The sequence below is a fragment of the Lutjanus erythropterus genome, chromosome 2, assembly GCF_056507025.1.
Source record: "Lutjanus erythropterus isolate fLutEry1 chromosome 2, fLutEry1.hap2, whole genome shotgun sequence".
Lineage (NCBI taxonomy): Eukaryota > Metazoa > Chordata > Actinopteri > Lutjaniformes > Lutjanidae > Lutjanus > Lutjanus erythropterus.
The window spans coordinates 1,007,142-1,018,788 of NC_139318.1; the positions used below are offsets into that span (position 1 = coordinate 1,007,142).

The 11,647-nt window shown below is 39.4% G+C and overlaps 1 protein-coding gene across 2 annotated transcripts; it reads right to left on the reverse strand.

Annotated features, from left to right (window-relative positions):
- Nucleotides 1-6,507: 6,507 nt before the first annotated feature.
- Nucleotides 6,508-10,734, reverse strand: elf3 (E74-like factor 3 (ets domain transcription factor, epithelial-specific)). Of its 2 annotated transcripts, none has more exons than XM_084725844.1 (9): nucleotides 10,579-10,734; nucleotides 10,265-10,425; nucleotides 9,474-9,707; nucleotides 8,994-9,101; nucleotides 8,753-8,899; nucleotides 8,569-8,655; nucleotides 8,341-8,460; nucleotides 7,988-8,183; nucleotides 6,508-7,275 (listed from the first exon to the last, which is right to left on the reverse strand). In XM_084725844.1, exons 2-9 carry the CDS (start codon nucleotides 10,416-10,418, stop codon nucleotides 7,164-7,166), a joined length of 1,158 nt encoding a protein of 385 aa, XP_084581970.1. In that variant the 5' UTR covers nucleotides 10,419-10,425; nucleotides 10,579-10,734; the 3' UTR covers nucleotides 6,508-7,163. The 2 variants fall into 2 exon arrangements, with proteins under 2 accessions (XP_084581970.1, XP_084581963.1); XM_084725837.1 differs by having other exon boundaries at nucleotides 8,753-8,902.
- Nucleotides 10,735-11,647: the final 913 nt, after the last annotated feature.

Sequence of the window (11,647 nt, forward strand, 5' to 3'; positions counted from 1 at the left end):
GTGGAACTCACAGGAAGCTACAATGATTGCTGTGGTGATTTGATAAAAATTGCAAGGCAAGATTTCATAAAGACTGGTTAAATTTGAATGAATCATCAAAATTGCAGCAACAAATAATGCCATCACCTATTGTTATGTTTTGCCCAACAAAGGAATAGCTATAGGCTAGTGTGGTGATACACAGCAACACAGGTGTGGGCGTCAGAAGTGCAATGTATCCTGGTACATGTAGGCACTGCCAGCTGGGTGCTGTGAGCAGGAGAACTGCGCTTTCCTGATCAGTACAGCAGCACTGAGGAATTTATGGCTTCAATTGACTAAAGTCACCATCAACACTGACTCGACATCCAAATGAAATGTGCTGAATTCTCTCTTTAATGACCTTAGAGTGACATATTCATAGGTGATGAATCAGTAGAATGTCTCACGGAAACAGAAGTGAGTGCATCAGACAGACCTTTGGCAATGGCCCGGGGAATGGAATGAGACCAACTCACCATCTGATAGCCGCTATTTCTTCCTGGAGTTTAAAATGTCAGGGTTACACAGAGAAGGTGCAGGTGGCCAGCTTGTCTTTAGATGGATACTTGGTAAATGTCTGAATGTGTGCAGATGTATGTCTAATTTTGTTTGTACTGTATAAATGAATTTTCCTCCTGTATAAATGTAGTCAGACACATCCACTGATAGCAAATAAATGCATTCTGAGTTTTTGTGATACAAAAAATAAAGAAAAGAAAAAAAAGACACAACAGGCAAAAGGATGATGAAACATACCACAATGGATGGAGTATTTTAACCCTAAGTTCAAAAAAATCTTCTGTTGCATTTGTAAAAATATTGCATATTTGAAAAAAAAAAAACTGCATAATTTGAAAACGCTGTATAATTTAATGTGTTATTAATAGGTATGATGAATAAATATGGGTTAATATGAAATAAATATTTCATGTTACATTTACTTGCAGTAATGTATACAGTATTTATTTATTTTTTTCTTTTTGTGTGTCTCTTTAATTCATTTAAAGGTTTTTCACCTGATGGCCTGTAGCTAATTCCTAATGGCTAATGACAAGTGAAACTTTTGGAACTAAAGGAACTATCAAACTGAGCTGTCAAATTAAACTGATGCACCCTCTAAATAAAACAAGAAAAAAGGTTGTTTGGTCATTTGAGCGGATTCCAGTCAGACCTCTGGGTAGACTGCAATCCCCTCTTTTACTGGTTGATGAGAATTAGTTGAAGAATTGAATGAAAACATAGAACAAATTAATTTATATGGAGGGGTGCTGAGGAGGAATGAGGCAGTTTCACAGTCTGGGAGAAGAAGCTGCTCTTCAGTCTGGTAGAACAGCAGCAGTTATCTCTGTATCTCCTGCCTGATGACAGCTGAATTAACAGGCTGTGGCTTTTGGGCACCCCCACCTCCCTGATATCCCTGATGCTCAGTAGATGGGTACCAATGATGTTCTGGGCCGTTTTAATGCACTGTGGAGTCCTGTTCTGGACAGTGCACATCCTGTGCACATTTATATATATAAAAGCCCAAGGCAATCCATTTGGAAACCACTATGTCAGTTAATAAATGACATTTAACCACAGGATTCAGTAGTAGTCAAATGTTACTATACAACCAAAACTTTAGTGAATAAGCCACATTCTGCAGGGTAACATTTCAAAACAGTATGACTTAACCTGGAACAAAAGGCAAACAGACAGAGAGGCAAACCATCTCAGAGCCCTCTGTGGAAAGTAGAGCCCATTGTCCAAAAAGTGGCTAAAGGAATCTTGCAACAGTTAAAGGGATAGTTCACCCAAAAATGAAAATTCAGCCATTATCTACTCTCCCTCATGCTGATTGAAGGGTGGGTTTAGTTCTTTAGTCCACAAAACACTGCTGGAGTTAGGAAAACAGTGTTGCACAATCTCCCAAACAATGAAAGTGAATGGTGACCAGTTTTCAAACAAGAAAAAACAAGAAAATAAAAACATAAAATCATCCATGCTGCTCATCTGGTGTAATCCAAGTCACCATGCACACTGTCTGAACTGTGTCTTTGTGTTGTGATGGTGTGCAAACAGAATGTCAGGACTTTAGGAGTCTTGGATTATGTTAGACAAGCAGTATGGAGGCATTTTAGTGTTTTGCAGACTAACAAAAAAAACCTGACCCACAATCAGCATGATGGTGAGTAGATAATGACTGACTTTTCATTTTTGGGAGAACAAAGGCTGGGGTGCACTTAACATCTGCAGTTGCATGTGCCCCCACAAAGGGGCTTTACCTCCTGGCATTGTCCCTAGTATTTTTTGTCTGAATTGCTGCCTGACATATAGACAAAAACAGCCAGATCACACCTGTCCATTTTCCTGCTTACCAGGGTGATGAGGCTCCATCTAATATATGTTTGGTTGTCAATATAAAAAAAAATTTCAACTCAAGTATTGCAAAAAGTCAGCATGTGCTGAAAAAAGAGTCTGGGTGCAGCACCTGTTCATTAGGCGGCTACAGATGCTTTCTCCTCATTGAGAACAGTTGAAAAATGATGCTGGCACCAGAAAAAACACTCTATGGACACATGCCTTAAAGGAAGCACATTGAACAGCTGATATGCCCTGGCATTCATCCTACAACTCCCCAAAATAACCAGACCTTTATAAATACACGATTATTCCACAACTGCATGACTTAACCAAAAAAAATCCACCGTTTTCAGCTAGAAATGCGAAGCTGCTTTTGTTTGGAATCACAGACCTCATGTTTCAATAATTACTCCCAATTTCAATGGAAATAGAAGGTTTGGCAGGTGTAGCAGCAGTAACGAAGGAGGGCGGGGTTTAGAGAAAGATCAATTGACTAGATCCAAGAACCAAGAAATGAGTCTGTTGAAATCTGTTAACTTGATGTCAGTTAGTGTTCAAAGTGCAGCGATGTCACCAAGCTTCCAGCACCAACAACTCTGTGAGGGTACATGTTCTATAAGGAGAATAACACTCCAATTGCTTTTTGTCCTGTTTCATACTTTTTGCTGTGAGGTATGAACATAACAACTGTTCCTGTATTGATCCAGAACCATCAGATATAAATGTAATGCACTGCAGGCAGTGCTGAATGGTGACAGTCATTAACACTAAGGAAGTTATTATACAACAGACAAGCCATCCAGATTTTATCATTTCCTGTCACCACCAACAGGACAGACCTGTCGGACACCAAGCTGAAACCAGAAACCATCATCTGTGGCACACACACACAAAGCTCAATTCTGCAGCTAAACACTGGAAATCGAACAATGGATTGATAGTGTGTCTGTGGTAAGAGACATCACAAGGCTGCTGAAGACCAGTAATTATTCTGTCATAATATCATTACACAAACTGGGAACACGACCTTTTGTCTCCAATTGTACCAGCTGCCCCCAGTTAACTTGTCTAGCACACACACACACAATCTATCGACAGATTGTCTGCTGTTACTCATGCATGTTGACTTTGACATATGCTACATGGCTCATTTAAAAGCTTTAATGCAGTGTTAGGTTGCATAATGCTGTCAGGTGTTCAGTTCAGACATTGTGCCACTTAAAGGTGACTTGTGTGATATTGTGTAACACTGGCATTTTGTGGAACCATTCTAGTAAACTGGTCTGGCAGGTTTTTATGGCACCACGCTGGTGAGTGTGGATAAGTATGTTCAGGATGGGTCTTGGTGCATGGCAGCGCTTTAGTGGTGTCATTGTTCTGTCTTTCCTGTGTTGCTGTCATTCACCAAATAAACATTACAATAACACAATAGAATAAACTAAGTTTTACATGTATGAGCTTATAGATTATTGACTCATACATCTATGTCACATTTCAAAATTAAATTTAAATAAGTAAATAAGGATTAATTGGCAATTTCATGTTTGAGAATGTACAAAGTGTGCCCGCATGGAATTCTGGGTTGTTGCAGTTATGGACATGTGCGATAGTATCACGAGGGAAAATCGACAGAAAGTTAGTGAGTGAAATGTCAAGATAGCAAGTGAGAAAAGAGCAATATGCAAAAACAAAACTGAACTGAAAGAAGCAGCAGAGAAAGAAAAAGCATGAGTCAATAAACTATATATATATATATATATATATATATATATATATATATATATATATATATATATATATATATATATATAAAAAACTTAGTTTGTGTTATTGTAATGTTTTTTATTTGGTGAATGACAGCAACTATGTTGCACCATGACCTAAGTGTCTGGACTGTATAAGCACTACAAATACCATCCAAGCACAATTTTAATTAAGTTGTGTGTTAGTAAATGGTAGCTGCTGTAGTGTAATTTTATGTCATCTTGTAAGTTTAAAGCCTGAATCAGTTTAGTGAATGATTAGAGGCTCGTGCACATGTATTGCAACTGCATTACCTGCACACATGGTAGTTCCAGGTGGAGATTAAATTGGCAGAGATAAAATTCTGAAATTTACCACAGCACATCTACCATGAATTTAAAATAATTTATTTTAAGGAACATTGGAAATTTAGTTAGTGAAAATTTGCAGTAGCTGTTTACAATACAACATTGTGATGCACTTCAAAGATCTGTTGGTTCCTGTAGGTAGCTGTTGCTCTCTCTCATGGGAGGAATAGCTGACACTTCTGTACTAATTACTAGTTAATAAATGTATAATAGTCTAATCAGCTTTTCTTAAAAAATGGTCAGTAAATTGCCAACATCATGTTGTGAATACTTTGTGCAGAAATAGACCAGAAGGCCAGTGGAGGAGACACAAGCTCAGAGGAGGAGTGGATCCCTCTTTGTCCTAAATTTCATATGACCGTCCACATGCCAGTAAGATTTTAGTCACCATCTTTATGGTTTGTACTTTGATTTGTTTTTGGTTTCCATGTTTACCTCTTGTAAGCATGTGGACTGTGAACCCTCTGCTGAATGCACTACTGTCTCATCTAGCCAAATTTATGATGATGATGATGATTATGATATTCAAGGCCCTTTAATGTACATTTGATCTGGAATTGAGTTCCATATTCAGCTTTAGGATTGACTGGTGTACAAAAGAATTCTTTAGTCTAACCTTATTGAAATGTGGAACCCTGTATCGCCGGTTTGATGGTAATAATCTGTATTCACTGTTCAGGATATGGATGGGTTCATAAACAATGTTGTTGGCACACCTTAAAATGTTTTTATGGTGGGTTGATTCATTAAGTTTGTCCTGAGATTGACCTCCAGTTTTTGGGCAAGTTTTCATTTGGTGGAGAAGAACACACACTTCTACCATATAGTATTACAGTACTCTAGAACACTCAGAATCACAGACATAAAAAGTAGTAAAAACAAGAATTTGTTTACTGGCTCAAAATGACCTAAGGCAGTGGAGAAAATAAATTCTTTGATTTTTCTTTTTGCAGAAAAAGTCAGTGTAATCTTTCCAAGATAACAGATCGTTGGTCATGAAAACCGTATTTGTAAAGTATTTGTAAAACACCTGCTTGATTTTTTCATCATGGATAACAAAATGAATTTAACACTACACTTTTATATTCCCTTTACAAAGTCAATACCAATGCATTTAAATGGATAGCATTTAACAGCATTGCAGAATCTCCGAAACAATGGAAATGAATAATGATCAGTTTTCAAATGTAAAAACATAATAAAAACATAAAATGTCTCCATACTGCTTGTCTGGTGTAATCCAAATCTAAAGCCCAGACATGGCAAGCTGTCTAAAAAAATGTTATTTACTCCATGTTTTTAGCCTGAATCTTCACTGTAGAGAGCTTGGAGCCACGTTCACATGCACACTGTCTGAACTTGGTGTGTGTGGTGTGACGGGCAGATGAGCAGTATGGAGGCATGGAAGTCTGTCATAAATAATACTGAACAAGATTAAAAAGGATGAAAAATCTGCACTTTACTGTAATATCATGGGGCCATAGTTACTGTGTGGTTGCTACATTTGACTTTTTGAGTTTCAAAGATCATAGGTTTCTATTTAGTCTTATGTCTTAAAGGATAAGAGTACAGATAACTTTTTATTTTAACTTTTTATCCTTACCACACTAATAATGACAGTCACAATTAGCTACTTCACACAGTCAGTCATCTAATAACTTAAGTTCCACACAGCTGGAAAGCTGCTGGCCACATGCTGGAATATTCTCTTCACCTCCTATCATTTGACATCAGCTAAATCGCTTCCAATATGAGAGTTTAATTTTGGAGGAGCATCGCAAGAGCTGGGTCATTACTGTATCACAATGAGACTCCATTTTCACAGCTTCCATCTTCCATCCTTTACAATAGTTACTGATAAACCCAAAATAGACTCAAGAGTACACCTTTAAAAATCAGTCCCAAAACAGCAAGTTAATACAAAATTTATTTATATAAAAACATACATTCATCAATCCAAAGTGGATGACAGGAAAGATCAATCACATAAACACAATTACACAAACAATGTGCAACTGATTCCTGACTGATTGATGTGATAGTCATGTATAAGATATGAGATATACTCAAACATTGTGTAAACACACTTGATAATAAGTGATACATAGACATGTAGTGCACATAGTTACTGTATTAATGTGAAGAAGCATCACCTACATTTATCTCTCTGTTCTGTCTTTGTCCTTCAGACTGAGTTTACATTCAGATCCCTGACTGATTCAATATGTACATGGAAAACTGATGGGCAAAAGCTCACCTTTTTACAAAGTAATATTAAAGTAAGAGAAAAAAAATCATTAACGCCCAGATACCAAAACAAAGTCGACAGTGACAGATGAGGAGTTCATCCTACATCAGTAAAGAAACTTAAATACAAACATCAGAGTGATTCTTAACAACTGCACAAAGTCTGCTTCTTCAGAAACTCACAACCAAAACACTTTCAGTTACTCCGTTTCTTTGGTGATGACAATCAAAAACAAAAAACAGATATAATATTAATATTGGTTCATAAAACCTACTAGAGCCAAAAACACTGGCTTACATTTTCTGCAACACCTTCCTTCTGAGAGGAAGTTAGTGTCTTAAACATTTGGGGCATCAAAGGTTCTTTTTCAGACAGGCAATGCAGGTATTTCTAGTTCCTGAACAACTGCTCTGATTGGCATTTTGCTTCCTCCTGATGCCTCACATGCCCACACTGATGTCTTCAGCCTTCCAGCCACTGGAATTCTTTCCAAACTTGTATACGAGCCTCCGGCCATCGACTCGCTCCAGAATCTCCCTCTTGTAGTAATACCTGAGGAGGAGGAGTGTCAGTTAGTTCAGGTGTAAGACACAAAGTATGCAAGTATGAACACCCCTTCATCACTGCACTTTAATGACTTAAAGCACTTGTCAGTAAATAAAAAGTGGTTTCACTGTGACCAGACCAGGATTAAAGGAGCATTTCACCAATTCTACATGTCAAAGTCTGCCTGTCATATCAGTCATAGGGAATATTACTGACTTCTATGATGTGGCTTTGATAAATGACATTATCATCATCGTCTCCAAGCCAGGGTGACTTCAAATTTAGATGAAAAAAGCCTGTGTGTGGTATTTGAAAGCCAGAGGCATTCACCAGGCTGGAGAGTGTAATGAAAAGCACTGTCAAGTTGCATTATGGGTAAAGGGAACCAATGCTTTTGGAGGACACGTACTAGAAACAAGTCATCCCTGGAGAACAGGGATGAATTATTTTGAAAAAAATATGTAATTGCAAATATTAACTGATTAACTGATATCGCAATTGTGATATGACTGGAAATATTAGGGGAAATTCTCATTCTTTCATTTTTATTGAAAAACATCAAAATGATAATGGTGTGATTTTTGCAGATGTTTTCTTCAGTCTGCAGGGTATGACTAGGCTAAAGTGCAATTTTGATAGTGACAGTGTCTTATCTCTGCATGTGCTGAATCATTTGAGATTCGGGCAGATACGATGGACAGCTGCTCCTTGAACTCACCTCATGGCCCGGCTGAGTTTCTCATACGTCATGCTGCTGTTCTTCTTCTTCTGACCCCACATCTGAGCCACGGCCTCAGACTTGAGGAACTTGAAGACCCCCTCGCGGCGGTCCTCCCACTTCATCAGGCCCTGGTTTCTCTCTGGGTGGATGAGAATGTCCCGGATGAACTCCCACAGGTGAGTGCCACGAGGCGCTGCAGACAGTGGGGCACAGTGAGCTACATGTGTGTCCATGGAGGAATAACAGATACATATCTGCAGTCTGATAAAGATGCAAAGTGGAGTCTATAACACAGGGAAGCAGTGTTCATGTGTTTTACATGATGAATGCTACAGTGTGCTGAGCCTCACCATGTTTGTTTTTCTTTGAGCTGCTGTAGATGCTGCTGCTGTGCTCTCGGCTCATTTTGGGAGGTCGGCCCCGGGGTCGCTTCAGTCGGCACTCTCCTTTCTCTGCCTTGATGTGAACCTCTGTCAACACAACAGTTCGCTGTCAGAGGTTTACTTAAGCTCACTGTCACTGCTCAGACTGTGGAATGCAAAGAACCTCACAAACAGTGAATGTTTCTGCTGACTCACTGGAAATCAGAGGGTAGGAGAACTCCAGGTCTGATTCGCTGCTGCCAGACTCTGGTGAGCCAAGGCTCGAGAACCCAAACATGCCACCTGAACACATGAGATACATGTTTTAGGATTCAGGAGAAACTGAGATGCAGAAGATGAAAGTTGATGAAGATGAAAAAGAGGAGAATGAGATACTGACTGTTGGAGGAGGAGCTGTACTCGCTGTCAGACTGATTATCAGACAGATACTCAGTGTCCCCCAGAGGGGTCATGGGCTCCATGGTCAGACTGGTCAGGTCATAATCATCCCTGTAGTCAAACTCTCTCTTGGCAATGTCTCCTTCAGCTGCAAGGAGGAAGCAGCAATGTTAGCCCTGTGGTTTCCACACAATATTTTAGGCTGTTATGTCAGATCTCAATATGTATGTATGTATATGTACCTTGGCCAATTCTAATGGTGCTGAGCAGAGGGAAGTTCAGGTTGTCCAAGAAGTTGTCCAGGAGTTGGCATGTCTCGTTCAGCTCTGGTCCTGACAGGCTCTGCAGATCTGCAGAATGAAATACAAAAAGCGGAGGTGAAAAATTTGTTTTAGCCACAAACTTTACTCATCCTGCAAAAGAAAAATGAACTTTTACCCAGCAAAGCAAAGTGTGCATGAAACCTTACTTCTGGCCTTTGGGAACAGAGACCAAATCTTATTTTGTTAAATGTAATTTCTAGATTTATTCATGTATGACTGGCAAATTTGATCTGTAGATGAAAGTAGCAAATTCTGATCATAATATAGGTCAGTTTTATTGTCTGTGCCAGAAAACCAAAAACCAATCAGAGACAAGGACTCAAATAGCATGAAATGTACAGTATATGGGTGTATTTCTGAAATTCTATAAATTATTCTCACATGACAATGCAGTTTTACCATATTTGGTCTTGTGTTCTTGCAGACTCTGGTGAAGGTGTGGGCCGAGCTGTGGGCCAAAGACTCCAATCATTTGCTCCTGGTTCATCTGGCAGAGGGCGGGGCCGTCCATTGTGCAGTAGGCCAGACTCAGTGTGCTTGCATCAAACTTGGTGCACTCTACTTGGTCACTGATCCACTCCAGGACGTTGTCTGCTGTCCAGCAGTGAGGGCTGATGTGTCTGTACCACTGACCTGCAGAGACAGGTGGAGGACGGAGGGCGTACTTAGGTTCAGAACTGGTACATTTTCATAAAAAATCTTGATCTTGGTTCATGCAGCTACTAAAGTGTAGTTCAAGTATTATCATCTCATCCAAACTACATAAACAATTTGTCAGTGCCTGCTTCTTTATTGTTCTGCACCATGTCATCAACGGACTGATACCAGTGTGGTTCGTGTCTCTCAGGTCAGTCAAACAAAGGCAGAGCTGTTTGAGCTCTGAGGTGGCAGCATTCTTCAGTTTGACGGTTTTGTCAAGTTAAACATTGGCTGCCTGGTAAATGATTGAGCCAACAGTGACTAAATGAGGTCAAAGCAAAGTTCACACAGTTAATGGTCCCGTTGGCTGTAGTCATGTTTACTGTGAGATTAGTCTTCAGCTGAAACTGCACACCAAAGCCAGACTAGACTATAATGGTTAACAGGCGAGGGGCTAAATGATTTGTATTTCTTCTGTGTCACACAGATCACACATGTAACTGTGTCCTGAGATACAGAGGAGTGTCAGAGCAGCAGGTGGTGTTTCTTACCGCTCAAGTTGGGGCTGTATGCTGGACTGCCGCTCTGCAGGGTGTTGATGCTGGAAAGCACGCCGGGCTGCTGCGGCAGGACATCAGGGATGCCAGTGTGATACATAGTGAGGTTGGCACCAGTCAGGACGCTGCTGAGGCACGGTGAGGACATGGAGACACTGAGGAAGACAGAAGGAGAGACTTGTTCACACACCAGTTTAAAAAAAGAGGACTGCTTAAGAGATCGAATGAAAATATTGTATTGTCTTGTCAGCTTTGTAATGTAATAACTTTTAAACATCACCATTCAAACATTTCAGTTCAATATTTACCTGATGACAGCAAAATCCACAGTATGAAGCAGAAGAATGAGACAATCCGCAGTTTGAGCGTCTTGTTTTGTTTCTCTCTGTGTAAACTCTCTTTGAGCTAAAATGCACCTGCTTCTGCAGTTAGTCACCTGTGGAGCTTTATACTCCTGTGAAGGAGCGGGGGCTGGACTCAGGTGAGTTCAGGGGAATTCCAGCTGAAGCTGGCCACACCTCCTCCTCCTCCACTTTCCTGAGAACTTGATCAACAAAACAAACCTGCCCTGCTATTCTCTCAAAGTGTATTTTTTTTCTATCTCTTTCACACCATCAGAGTTAGATGACTGTATTTATACACTGGATTAGCTTTGAAAGGTGTGCATTGTCTTCTCAGTTCCTTTAACTTAATATTAGACAACAGCTCTGTAATATCTTGGAAGATCTTTGCAAATGCATAAAAGTAGTTAGGTGAATTTTATTTGCTTCAATAAATGTTGGAAAATATTGTAGACTAAATAACCCAAAAAACCTTTCTGCCTGTTTTCCATTTCTTTTCTATTTCTCTTTCCTGTTTCCTTTATGTGTCAAAAACTATTCTAACTATTGTTTTCTGTCAGCATTTGAAATTAAGAATTATATATATTATGTGACAGTTTTGACCCAACTTGACTTTGTCATATTTCCATGACACAAGTCACCTTTCACTCCAACAAAGAAGGGGTGGAGAGATGACAGAAGTCTGTAGATGGTCACAGTTTCTAAAAATAGCCTGACATGGAGTGTGTGACAATGGCAAACAGCCAACTGTGTGGACAGACAGTTTTATCAGTCAACAGCCGAGCCCGACCGTGACTGATAAAATAACTTTATCAAGCTGCTTTTTTATTCACCTGCCCTCACTTAACTCCTGATACATCACAACCTGCTGCGAGTTTCTATTACTGTCTATCTATCTATCTATCTATCTATCTATCTATCTATCTATCTATCTATCTATCTACATTTCAATCATGCTTCAAAACCATTCAAAGTCATTGTGTTAGTAAAAATGCCACCAAAATGATGACTTGTTGTATCATTGTGTAAGCTGCAT

What these genes read in the sequence shown, in the direction of transcription:
- elf3 (XM_084725837.1), bottom strand. Translation starts at nt 10,418, where the DNA reads ATGTCCTCACCGTGCCTCAGCAGCGTCCTGACTGGTGCCAACCTCACT. An exon ending in AGAACACAAGACCAAATATG is followed by an intron (nt 9,102 to 9,473) that starts GTAAAACTGCAT and finishes TTCATTCTGCAG; the next exon opens with ATCTGCAGAGCCTGTCAGGA. An exon ending in AAACTCAGCCGGGCCATGAG is followed by an intron (nt 7,276 to 7,987) that starts GTGAGTTCAAGG and finishes CCTCCTCCTCAG; the next exon opens with GTATTACTACAAGAGGGAGA.